Source organism: Ahaetulla prasina, chromosome 2 (genome assembly GCF_028640845.1).
Source record: "Ahaetulla prasina isolate Xishuangbanna chromosome 2, ASM2864084v1, whole genome shotgun sequence".
Lineage (NCBI taxonomy): Eukaryota > Metazoa > Chordata > Lepidosauria > Squamata > Colubridae > Ahaetulla > Ahaetulla prasina.
The window spans coordinates 230,784,793-230,798,852 of NC_080540.1; the positions used below are offsets into that span (position 1 = coordinate 230,784,793).

At 34.5% G+C, this 14,060-nt stretch overlaps 1 protein-coding gene across 1 annotated transcript in view; it reads right to left on the reverse strand.

Moving 5' to 3' along the window:
* CEMIP2 (cell migration inducing hyaluronidase 2) overlaps window positions 1-14,060 on the reverse strand; it is a 59,800-nt gene that overhangs the window by 24,142 nt on the left and 21,598 nt on the right. The window contains exons 5-10 of the mRNA XM_058174117.1: window positions 13,790-13,959; window positions 12,274-12,462; window positions 5,014-5,183; window positions 3,146-3,355; window positions 2,183-2,388; window positions 1,439-1,508 (exon numbers count right to left, since the gene is read on the reverse strand). Coding sequence (XP_058030100.1) covers window positions 1,439-1,508; window positions 2,183-2,388; window positions 3,146-3,355; window positions 5,014-5,183; window positions 12,274-12,462; window positions 13,790-13,959 — 1,015 coding nt within the window. The remainder of the gene's footprint in view (window positions 1-1,438; window positions 1,509-2,182; window positions 2,389-3,145; window positions 3,356-5,013; window positions 5,184-12,273; window positions 12,463-13,789; window positions 13,960-14,060) is intronic.

Here is a 14,060-nt window from a genome sequence, read left to right on the forward strand (position 1 = left end):
TGGATTAGAAGCCTGACTACCAAACCTTAGGTAATAGCTAACACGTTCAGTCCGTAGCATAACCGAGTCGAAAAAGCTGGAGGGAAATAGGAGGAGGCGGGGACCACAAACAACAAATTAAAGACTCGGTCCAATCAGCAACGAGGAGAAGTTACCCAGATCTGACGGCCGTTTCCCCCGACTGGGAGAAGCATTGATATTTATATATCTGATTAAAAGAAAATCAGATATATAAATGGGAAGACTGGAAGAACAAGATAAAGAATATAACACAACTAAAGAACATTTTATCAGATATTAAATTAAACTGGTTGAATTTAGTACAATTAAGAAATGGATAAAAATGGAAGAAAGATTCGAGGAGAAAGACAGTTAACAAAATTTGAAATGATTTTAAAAGAATGTGAGGTGAATGAAGAATATATAGGTAAAGGAAGAATTGGGAAAATATATAGAATATTAACTGAATTAGAAGATCAGGCAAAAGGTTTAAAACTAATTTCGGAATCAGATTTAGGAAAAATACATGATGATTGGAAAAATATTTGGAACAGAAGAGCATGTAAGAATATGTCAGAGTTAAGGAAAATGGACATAAAGTAATATGGAGGTGGTACCTAACACTACGTAAATTAAATCAAATAGATGTTAAATATACAAATATTCCTTGGAGGTGCAAGAAAGAGGTTGGAACATATAAATATATGTGATGGGATTGTGATAGTGCACAAAAAATATGGGACATGGTGTTTAGGAAAATTAGAGCACTTTTGAATGTAAATTTAAGATTTGCATTACTGTTCCTGGTGGAAATACAGGATATAAATAAAACAAAAAAGGAATTGATTGTAAATTTGATAATGGCAGCTAGATTAGTGATGGCTAAATATTGGGGATGAAATTGGAATATTAAAAGAAATGAGTGATATAATGAAATTTGGAGTAGGGCAACAAATGATAAATTATATATATATAATTTAACAACAGAAATTAAATTTTAAAAATGGATGATTAAAGTAAACAATTATAATGAAATATGGGGGAATTTTATAAAAACAGTGTTGGTAGAAGGCAAAGGGAATAAACCTACTCAAGAATATTTGTTTTGGAGGAGATAAGGGCACAAATGGAATATATTGTATATCTTTTAGTCATTATAGAAGAAGAAATATAAGGAAAAAAATGATCTCCGGGGTGTGTGTGCACTGTAATATTTGTAATTTTTTTCTTTTTCTTTTGTATTTAGAGTTACATGTAGTATGTTCGTATTATTCGTATGCAAAATAAATTATATATATTAAAAAAAGATTGCTTAACATCTAGGATGCTACAGAACTAGTTAACCAAAATGAAATTCATAAGAAAGCAAATGACCTTATAAATATATTGGTGCCCCAGAGAAAAAATGTTAGTTATTGCAATATGTCAGATCTCTCACCTGTGAGCCAGCAGCTACATTGTTTATAAGGTTATTGTTGGGATGAGCAATCCAAAATGTTGATACAGCCCTACAAACAATTGGTGAAACAAGATTAAAAGAGTGAGTAAGATTCAAATTTAATAACAGAAAAATACAGTTCTGTAAACAACAGTCAATTAGTATTCAGAAATAGAGATCTCCAGTAATTTGATTTTTTGGCAAAGATTGTGAGGTCTTTATGTTACTCTTACAAAAAAACTTGCTTTAAGTGCTGAGAATAAAAGACTATGGATTCTTTGTGGAAAATATCACATATCTATGATATGAACCATCCACATTACATTAGTAGAATATTAAAATGTTGTTCAGAACATTGGGAAAGTTTTTTTTTATTGTAAATCAGCCTTACAACATTTGTAATTCAGCCTTGGTGAATCTTCTGGAACAGTGTAGAAGATAGCGGTGATCTACCTTCCACCAAAACAATGGATAATGAAATGAGTTCTTCTGATTCTGGAAGAACCACCCTATTTAGGTGCACACTGCAAGCTGTCATATATATTTAGTTACCTGATTCTGAGTCAGATTCTCTCTCTCAGACTAGCCTAAAATCTCCTCATGCATTACATGTGATTTGAATCTAGATTTACTTATTATACCCATTCACATTATTTTCAATTATGTCAGAAAAAAAGAGAATGTCTTATGGAGAGACCAACAAGGCCGTAAATCAGCATTCAAACATCTCTCTAATTTACTCACATGCAATCCGTGGCTGGTACTGGTTCGTAGTTTCCATAGACATGATCCCTGATTGCTGTGCACATTGTGCTATTTCTGTCTGTTGGAAGAAGGGTGCCTGGTTTGGTGACGAGTCCTAGATTATGAAACAATATATTCCTTTGCTCAATACCATCCTCCATGAAAAAACAATGGCCTAGTGTATTGTATCCAACAGTGTCTTTTATCTGCAGTAATAAAAAAAATGTTTCATCAGATATCTCTATACATAAGTAATTCTAAATATAACTACGGGAACACAACTCTCCTTGGGGACTACAGTTCAATTATGTTTTTTTTCTTAAATCCCCATATAAATCCACAGCAAACAAATCTTCAGGGTGCTTTTGAATCTGTTTCTACTAAGTTCAATTTTTTTTTATTTCACAAAATAATTAGTCACCAACAGCTATGGCCCTGCCAGGTTAACACATGAAATGTCCCTAGGTGTTAGACAATCATTTTTATACTTCTTGACAAAAGATTTTTCTCATATTCTCTCTCTTTTATGAGATGGAGAAAATGAAACTATCTGCCTATAGACAGTGATGATTCTAGTAATTTAAGATCTGCAGGATCAATGCAAGCTGAAGAATCAGAAGGCTTAAAGGTTTAACTCTGATCTAGAAAAAGTCACAGATAGAATATTATGAATGGGGCAGCCCTCTCATGCATATGTTTTCTCTTGCTTTGTTTTTGAAATGTAAACATAGTGCTGCCTAGGTTATCCCAATTACATTCCTAAATAATCTGTGGTTTGGAGGAAATCATGGTTAGCAAAGCCATGCCATAAACGTAATGGATTGATGTTACAAAAGAAAAGTGTTTCTTTCTGTACCTCTGCAATCAAGGCTGGCAGCAAAATCAGGAATACTGAAAGACCTGTTTTATTTTGGTCATTTGCACATTTAGTCTCCAAATTTTTCATTTATTCATTGATCTTACCAGCAAACCATTTGTGGCATGAATTGACACACATCTGGAGAAACAATGATGAATTGAGAGCCCTTCTACATAAGTCCTATAAGTATATCCTCCTTTCTCATCCACATCACCACAAAGGTGAAAATGAACAGGGTAACTGCCAGGTACTTGCTGACCCATCTGCTTCAGCTCCACATAGGAGAGATGAACAGACGTGAAATTCTTTAAAATCTGGAAGAACATACAAAAATAATCCAATTTACTGTCCACATTTTCTTCAGTGAAAATACTTTGGACATCTTAGAAAAATATTTAAACAAACTGCACCATCAATAAACAAAAAATATACGCAGCATAATGCAAAACATATCCGAACATACTATAGTTTGAGAGGGAGATTAGGGCAAAATATCAAATTTTAAATTTCCATTTTAAATTCTTTTAACATTTGTGTTAATGCAAGTAATCTAGGATTAACTGTATTAGCATAACCCAAAATAGCTAACTAAATATTACAAGAGTAACTTATTACTAAAAGGGGGAGCATTTATAAGAGAAAATTCCTAAACTAAAAGATTTTCAGGGTTCTCTTTTTTGTTATGGTAATTTTCTCAGCCAGGGCTATTCCTACATTATTAATGATCCAGATTTTCCCCCCAATGTTTATTTAATAATAAACGAAGAACCTAGCAGTATGAATTTAATTTCCCACACTGTACCATTTTATAAGATGGGCAATAAAGTCACTAGAATTAATTACCAAAGTGCTGTAATGTTTACAATTTTCTCAATCAAATGAGTGTGTGTGTATGTGTGTGTATTTGAGTGTGCAGGAAAGAAAATCAAACACCAACTTAATTATGGTTCTTCCAGCATAATCTATAAAGCCTTTGACTGATACAATGCAATTGTAGGAAGTTTTAGTACTATATATGCATTTTTATAATCAAATATTTATGCTTTGATAATCTGGACTTTAAGGGAATTTTATAGCAAAGAGTTCTAAGTGGACAGATTCTCTTATACCGATAGTCCTTGCTGATTGACAATTGAGACAAGCAATGGTTGGTTGTGGTCACTAAATAGAAAATCACATGAGCACAACTGAGCTTACAACCTATGGTCATTAGGTGAAGCAACACATGACTTAGAACTTTACTTCTGCTTTTTGTATTATTAACTCAGCCTATTGCAAATCAGTTGCATCTCACACAAATGGTGAAGATGTGACAATGACATGCTGCAATGATCATAAATGCGAATACTGCTTGCAAAATTATTTTTTAGCAGTTATAGCTTTGAATGGTTTGCTGCATGAGGCAGACAGTAAGCAAGGCTTACTTGTACTTTTAAAGACTTTCAAGAGAACTCGTACCTGCTGTAAGAATTCTATATAACACGGGGAACTTTTCCTTTTAAATGAAGTGACTATACACCTTGCTTTAAGTATTGCCTAATAATAATTAATTGATTTACAATCAATTCTGTATCAAGTTAATCTAAACAAACATAGTATTTAAAGTAACCCAACCATGAAAGCTCCTATTTTTAATAATCAATATAAGCTGCTTCATCTCAACAGTAAATAAATCAAGAATCACTATAATTGAGTTGTTGCAGAATAGAATTAGTGAGCTAAATTTGGGTTCTGAACAAAGGCAGCTTCACTTTGTCATGCCATAAAAAACAGCACTATTTAATAAGTGGACCTAGAAATACCAGAGCTGCAACATGATCAATACTTCACACAGCTGCTCAACCTAATGTTTAACAGACAGCAGTCATTAAATAGTATGAAACAGGGTAGAGTTCCCTCCACTGTGTCCTATTTGCAAGAGCAAAAGCCACTGGAGCCTTGATACGGTGAAATTAAACTTTTCCTTCCATACCTTGATATGTCCACCAAAAGTATCATAATTGAAGAACCTGCAATCTTTGCCAGTATAGCAGGAATCTTCCATCTCTCCTTTGATTACGATGTTTCTGGTAAGAACTCCAACCTCTGCCCTCATATCCACTCCATCAAGGATTTCTCCCATATGCAGGAATTGAGGCAATTCTGGTTCAAAACAGAGAAAACAAATGAAGAGGATGAAAATGACACACCTTTATTACTATAAATACAAGTGGTAAATACAACTGGTACAGTTATCATGCTTATTTTAGCTTCATAAAAAAAAAAACATCAGTGACTTGCCTCTGAATAGATCAGATTTGGTTTACAAGGATTTGGTTTTTAACACTGCCTGAAAATACAATGCATCAAAAGTGGAGTAGGAAAAGGGGTTTTTAACCATTTTTTTCATTTAGCATAGGACAAGAAGTGGATTTCGCTTCCATGAACTCTTGTTCTTTGAAATTGTTTTTACCAGGCTTAGAATAATTTTCATAATCTATGTTTATAGGACACTTGATATATGCTTATTTATATGTGTTAACATTCATACGTATATCTGCTTTTCTTTTCTGCTCTTCATCTTGCAGCTTACATAGTTGTGTTCAACATGATTATTTTTGTAAGAAAATTTGTTCTTGACATCACACCGTCTCTTAATGGCATGCCCTAAATTCCAAGTTTTTCCCAGTTAGGAAAATTGATTATTTTTCAATAAAAATGAAAAAAAAGCTTTACTAATACCTTATTTTGAAGCATCAAGAACTTGCAAAATCCCACTCACCAGCTGATGACAGCAATGAGCAACTGGAATGCAAACACTGTGGCATGCTATGCAAAATTAGAATCTCTTTGTTATCAAACTATTTGTGAATATACAGCTAAAAGGTTCTTCCAAGAATTAGAAAAATGTTTCTGTAATGGCAATGAAAGCAATGCTAAAGTTCTAATCCTATGTATAGATGATGATTGCTAGAAAAGAAAGATAACTATGGAAATAGAAGTTCTGTCAGGGAATCTGATTGATTTCTTAAAACAACAGATTTCTTTTAAGTGATTTCCTAGAATAATAATATACAATACTGGTCAAAAGTCTTAGGCCACCATCCACTTTGTTGTTTCAGCAAATGTTTTAATGACCATCCATAATTATTTTTTTGTCTTGAATGCCATATTTTAAATATTCAGTTTGTCAATTTCCCTTTGAGAGTGGCCTTGCCGATACAAAATAATTTTTTGTATGTCAAATTCTATGATCTTTGGCACTTTAACTGGAATGATATGACTGAAAGTTGGTCTTATTGGCAAGGTTCCAATGAATTGCACTCATACAACATGTGTCTATACTGTATGTAATGCTGAAGCACATCTTGCACAAACCTGATGTAATAGATCTTTTTGCATGGCAGCTGTTTTGGCAAGAAATCATAGGACACAGCAATGATTGTATTTAGGGTACCATTCCATTTAGATTTACAGCATGGGTCCCCAATCCCTGGCCACGGAACCAGGTTGCACAGCTGGAGGTGAATGGCAGGCAAGCAAGTGAAGTTTCATCTGTATTTGCAGCCGTTCCGCAGCGCTATCACTCACATCAGTTCCACTTCAGATCACCAGGCATTAGATTCTGATATGAGTGAGAATCCTACTGTAAATTGCACATGCAAGGGATCTAAGTTGTGTCCTCTCCCCACCCCACCCCCGCTCTGTGGAAAAATTGTCTTCCATGAAACTGGTCCCTGTTGCCAAAAAGGTTCAGGACCAATGGTTTACAGGACCCAGTGTATTTGCTGTTGCTCAAGTGCAAGGGGCGGTAACATTAAATACTTGGCACTTTAGCCTATGGAAGCTATTTTTTTCTGCTTTTTCCTGTTTTTGAAAACTGCATACAAATTTTCTGTATTTTCTGGTTGTAATCTAATAAAGAGACTGAGACATAATTATATATGGTCAATATACCATTGCTACAACAACAATAATATATAAACAAATGTAATAGAAAAGAAATACAATTCTTGGTAAGTGCAATAGGAGATTTACTATTAGCTTGGAAGCATTATTTTGGTATTACTCAGAATTTTCTCTTTTAAATATATTATAGTAATAGATTATTATTAGAAATAATGTGTAATTAATGGCAGCAGCTAATAATCTAGCACACTGAAATGCTTTAAGCATTTTCCAATTGTAAGCATTATAAACAATCTTGCAAAGTCAGTATTTTGTCCTGGGTAGCAGACAGAATGACTGAGAATAAGGAAAATGACACTTCTAAAGCCACTTTAAGGCTAAAGCAAGATTATAAGCAAGGACTTTTTGATTAACCACCCAGATTTCAATACTTCTCAGACTTGCTGACTGAGCAATTTTCTTAGATTTCTACAGGCATTCTACAGATGCCTATAGAAATACAACACCAGAAGCCAGCCAATCTGCCAAAAGCTTAGCAGCCCACATAGGACTGGGGGCACATGTAGATGTACATGAAGGGGCACAAGGCTAACGACTATACATATTGTACTGGTACCAACCCTGCCTTTGACTGAGAAATTCTACAAAGCAGAGTTATGGAATAGAATATTTTTTTCCAGCTTGAGAATGATGTGAAATATGAATGCAAGGCAATAATGCAAAGTTTGTATGTATGGATTACTGGTTTGAACCGAAGCTTGGATGACAGGCCGGCAGCTCTATGAGCGAAATTGGAGCGTGTGACAGCAAGCTGCGGCTCCTTCGCAAACCCGTAGCTCCGAAAAACCCTGCAACGCGAAGAAAAACCTATCGTTGAGAGTCAAGAATTCCAGTTGACACGTCTCTTCAAGGTTGAGACCGAACCGAAACTGGGTCAGAGAGGAGGAAGACGGGAGTGTGGCCACAAAGTTGGCAGCTCGGTTTCTGAAGGAACAGATGAGTCAACTCATTCTTGAACTCTTCCAGGAGCTCACAGGAGAAATATTAGGATCACACAATTTTTCATCTAACACTGAATAAAGACCGTTCAAGACTTCACTGTTTTATTGATGCTCCTGGTGGGTTAGAGCCAAGTACACCAGATTGGCCAAAAGTCTCCTCACTTTGCTTCCCATCATAGCAATTCTAATTATGTTATGTTATGTATATAATCTAATTATGTTATGTAAAAGCAATGTAGTCATTAAGTAATTGCACTCAATTTTATGAAGGTTTTTTTTTTGCAGTTAAGTGAATCATCATGGTTGATAAGTGAATCCAGCTTCTCCCACTGATTTTGCTTATTGGAAGGCCACAAAGGCAATCATGTGACCCGCGAACACTGCAACCATTGTACAAACATGCTGATTGTCAAGTCCCTGCATGACTATGTGGACCACTGCAACAGCAGTAAGTATGAGGACCGGTGTAAGTCATGTTTTTCAATGCTGATATAATTTTACAGTTAAAACAAATTGCTGTTGTTGTTTTTTGTTTTTGTTTTACATTTATATCCCGCCCTTCTCCGAAGACTCAGGGCGGCTTACAGTGTGTAAGGCAATAGTCTCATTCTATTTGTATATTTACAAAGTCAACTTATTGCCCCCCCAACAATCTGGGTCCTCATTTTACCTACCTTATAAAGGATGGAAGGCTGAGTCAACCTTGGACCTGGTGGGGCTTGAACCTGCAGTAATTGCAGGTAGCTGGTGTTAATAACAGGCTTCTTATAGCCTTGAGCCACCACGGCTCAAGGACTATCAAAATTGTATAGCATTCTCAGAAAAAAATAGTTTCAATATGCCTGCACCAAAAAACCATTTAAAAGATGAACAATCCAGCTGAAAATGAGAATCTGATGAGGCAACAAAAATTTACTTTCTTCCAAATTTTATGCAGTTGAAATTTATGTAGAAACTTAAATTTTGCTCTTTATATTAGAAAAGAATGCATGCATACACACATGTGCACATACTTACAGGCGTGCCCACAAATGGACACACGCACAAGTAATAGCTTCAGAAATTGATCAGACAAAATGGCTTTATACATTTGTATAAATATTACTCTTTGAACAATATTAGATTATCAAAATACTTAAATATGTAATCACTACTCCAATTAATTTTTTTCTTGAATTCCTTTATCTTCTATATTAAAAACAAATGTTTCCACATAAAAATGGCAGTTTCTTCCTTAAACTATACAATTGTCATGTTTCCTTATAAAGTGTAAGATTCTCTTTGCACTGGATGAACTTTGTATTATGGAAAAATAATTCACTATAAAGAAGTAGCTATGCTATTTTATCTTATTTTTGAATAAGACGAATGTGTTGAATCTTAGCATATTAATCTCATTATAGCAGATCTGTAAAAGTTGACTTTTGGCTTTATTGTGGCTTTTTCATTATGGTTGCTACATTATGGGTTGTTGTTGTTTTTGAAACAATTCAATGTAGAATATAATTTTAGTCCAGACTTAAATTCTTCAAACCAAATGATGTAAAGAACTAATTCAGCATTAATGAATACCAACATGCAAAATAACAACAGTTACAAAAAGAAAAAATAATGTATAGTGGCTGTGCTGGAAGTTTAACAGGTAAAGTGAACTTGATTTCTTGCACAAAAAATCCAGCCGGACTGTACATGCCTGCAAAGTAGGAAGGGATGAAGCTCTTGACAGATTTTTGGAACACTGAAGGAAACTGGATATTAAATGACTAGAAAGCCGAGGAACTGCTTCCATATGGGAATAGTTTGCTTGCCTTTCCTCATTCATGTGAGAGACTTGGCACAAGCTTTCTGCAGATGCTGAAGTCTGAGGACTAAGAGAAGCAAAGAATAAAATTTCACTAGTAAAATGATGAGATCCATATTTCAAGCAGAAGGGACAGCTCACTACAGCAAGATAAAATTATCCTGAGAATACTTCATATGAAATTAAAGGCAATGGGGAAACAAAAATTTCAATATCACTGATTCTTGGAATATTAGGGTTATTTCTGTGTTATCTAATACCATCTAAATTAAGGTACAGTAATCTCTTCCTCTCCACAGTAATAATCTGCTTGGGGTGATATCACCTTTTCCTGCCTTCTTACATCTAGGCTCCACAACCTTAATAATACATAACCTTAATAATGCACATTCAATCAACTGCAAAATCACTTCTGAAGCAATGTATCCACCAGTTCCTAACCCTTTAAACACAGATAGTTCTTGTTGAACGGCTTCTTGTACAGTTCAAAGTTACGATGGTGCTGAAGAAGAGAGATTTGCAAAGGGTTTTTGTAGTTGTGGCCATTGCAGTATCCCCATGGTCACATGATCACTATTTGGGCGCTTGGCAACTGGCTCACAATTACAATGGTTGCCGCATCCAGTTGGTTGGTTGCCATTTGTGACCTTCACTGCTAGTTTCCAACAAGCAAAGTCAATGGGGAAGTCACAAAGGGCAATCATGTGACTGCATAATGCTGTGACAATGCAAAATGTGCCTTACAACAGCAGCTGGAATTGGTGAAACTACTGTTGTAAATTGCCACAGTCATGGAACATCACACATTAAAATGCATCAATTAGCGACCAAGGTCCCAATTACCATTTCAAGCAAGGGCTACATGCATGATTTATTTATTTGTATGACACCTCAAAGCAGTAAACATATCCAAACACACCTCTTACGATTTTATTATATACTAATAATTTTATTGTACCTAGATGGTTCTGGAAAACAGAAACTGCTACCATATTGTTCTTCCCACTCATCTTCAGTGACTTTTTAACTAATGAAATTCTGAAGGGGATATGTATATAGAACTCGGGAGAAATATATTATCTCCTAGACTACAGTACTTTTAAAGATTCTTCTTGCAATCTTGAAGACAAATTAGAAATAAGGCAAAAAGCAGTTCACTAAAAGTTAGCTCTTCTCTTAGAAGCTAAGCTCCTATTAAATCTTCAATTCATAATAAAGATTTAGATTTCAATAAATATTAATCATGAATTTTCAAAATAATTATAGAATCTCTCATTTAATCATGCAAACATGATGGGCAGTATAGAAATTTGATAAATGATTATATTCATAGTGATTTTTAATCAGTATTATAATTAAAGAATTCAAAATTTATAGTAACCTGTTCTGGGCTTTATACCCTGTTTTCCCCAAAATAAGATATCCCCTGATAATAAGCCCAATTGGGCTTTTGAGTGCATGACAGTAAGGCCAAGCACTTATTTCAGGGTTCAAAAAAATATAAGACAGGGTCTTATTTTGGGGAAACATCGTAATTACTACCAGTATAACTCAGTTTAAATGGATGCCCCTAATCTGAAAACACCTTAAAATCATACATTATTTAAGACCATTTAAGAGATATTTTAAAGCAGCCATGCTTTCTGCTAAGAACAATAATTATATATGATTTTGAGGGAGTGGACAAATCATTATTTTCCAACCTCTCGAATATTTCCCAAATTTCATAGTAATTGTTTATTTTGCTTTGCATGATTTTTGTCTACCAGAACATTTTATTTCTTAACATCTCCGAAGCATTAGGCTAGAAATGTAACATCTGAAACACATCCATCTTTCTGAGTAAAAATTTGCATCAAATTCTGGTAGTTATAGGTGGTAAGTGTTAGAAAATCCAAGAGAAGAGAAGGGCAGAGAAGAGTGGAAAAAATGACCCCGATCTCTTAGTGAAGAGACTTGCACTAAAATTTTATTGCTTGATATGAGAATGAATTATCCTAATAACATTACTGTCCAACATGAGAAATCATTTATCTAAGACAAACACTACAGAAAGAAACAATGGTATGTTGAACGCTTCAGTGCTTAAGACAGTTACCCTAAATAAAGAAAATGCATGGGAGGGAGGAACAATAAAAAAGGGAAGGTTTTTTTTTTACAGATAACCAGAAATAGTAGACATTTTTTAATTGGCATTGATCCAATTTTAGTTGAACTGAATCATCATTTGGGCTATAAAAACGGGTATGTGGATGCTATTGTTTAATCAACTCAGATCAAATCAAATTCACTGATTTGCCTCTTAGAACAAATACATTTAAAGCAGCCTTTCCTTTCATAAGCACCGTGCCTACAGAATCAATGCCATGCATGCCACATCAGAGTCAGTTGAGGATTTTAGACAGTGGTGGATATTAAGTAGCTAGAAAAATATTCTCAAAGCAAAAAGTCACCAGGACTGTGAAAAAGCAGAACCATACCTTGGTTGGGAGGGGGCGGGGAAGCTTACTAGATACACTCATTTTTACTTCTCAGCTCTTACCTTTCACTTTGACTTGGTATTTGTTGCATTCTGGACAAGAAAGAAGTGTGAATTCCTCTGTTTGATACATAGAGTAATCAGTGCTTGCCACAACAATCTGGTCTCCAGGCTTCCAGCTGCTAACATCTTCTGACAAATCCATTATCACTCCATGCACAGCTTTAACCTGAAAACCCCACTTTGGAACACCTTGGAACAAAAAATTAACAATTTTCTTGGTTCATTTTTTTTAAAAGTCGCCACCTTTGCAAATGCTCAAATTGTATTATATCAAAACAGTTTAATACACATGCAAATCAAATCAGCAAGACCAAAGTTAGTACAGAGCAAGAGTTAAACTCCTATGATTTTTGACCAACATCTACCAAAACTAATTGCGTAGTATTTTTTAAGTTTATTCTTGTGGATTATGAATGATGAACCACTATTTGTAAGGAGTTAGGGTTAGGGTTGTCTCACATAGAGAATGATTTCTTGGATGAAAAACAAGGGTGCAACTGCAGAATACTCCCAGGTTCGTATTATTTTTATTTTACAATACTATCTGCCAGTACTGTATGAAACCTAGTGGTGAAGACACTTGCATCCCACACAGAAGGTTGAGAGCTCAATCCTAGATAACAGCAGAAGTTTGTCTCCTAGGGCAAAAAGAAAAAAATATCTGCTACGAACTGCACATGCATCCGACCAGTAAAACACTCAGTTCCATTCAGTCGCCCTGATTTTACCCCAAATTAAGGGATTACACAGGATCATTAAAAAAGAATATTGTATTTAATATGACTAAAGCACATCAGAAAGTAACTGGAATGCCTAATATTTATTAATATAGTCAAAAGCATTTGAATTAAAATCTTGATTGCTATAAGCTATGAGCCTTCCAATTTTGCCTATCTGGAACAGGACAGGAATACAGGAACCTATTTTTTCTTTCATACTTGATAGATCTCAACAAAGCACATTTCTAATTTAAGAATATTTAATCATCATGCTTTAATAATATTGATTAAAGAGCTACCAAAACCATGATTTATTTTTCCTTATTTAAAAGTATGAAGGTGACATATTGTCTTATGGGGAAAAACATTTTAATTGATTTCCATAGCTTTTTTGTAAAATTTTAGATCGAAAGATGTTATTTGCTACAAATGACAATTCTTTCACCAATATTAGAAAGGTTGACATTTCATAAAAAACAGTGTCCCCCCACACAAAAACTGAACAAGAAAGCAATACTGAGTTTTCTTGCCAGCAGACGTGTCTTGTATATCTATCCCAAAGTTCCATATTTCTTGTGCTTATTAAAACAAGGACATAAAAGAGACATTTTGATTATTTTTAAACTTTATATTTTTCTTTTTTTTTACTTCTGGCCTCCAAACAGACTACAGCTTATGATCAACATAAGGTACATAGCAATAAAGATGCGTTCTAAATATAGCAAACCTAGCTGCACAAGATAACTAAATTATTTTCTTTTTCTAAAATAAAAAAAATAATAATAGCATATTCCTACCAGCAATCCATTCACTGAAAGCCCTCACAATAAATTTCTGGCCAGCCACTGTGAAAAATTCTTTTTCTGCAAGAGCTTTTCCTCCTGTACTGTGATTTTCATAGTCTCTCACAGATTCATTACAAGATGAATTTCCGTCACCAATTACACTCACTAAAGCCCAGGCTTGCCTGTAAGAAGAGAGCACAACTTTAAAAAAAAAAATACATGGAAAAATATCAATTAAAAAAAATCCAAATAAAATATTCTTCACTTTGATCCGTTAAGGAAT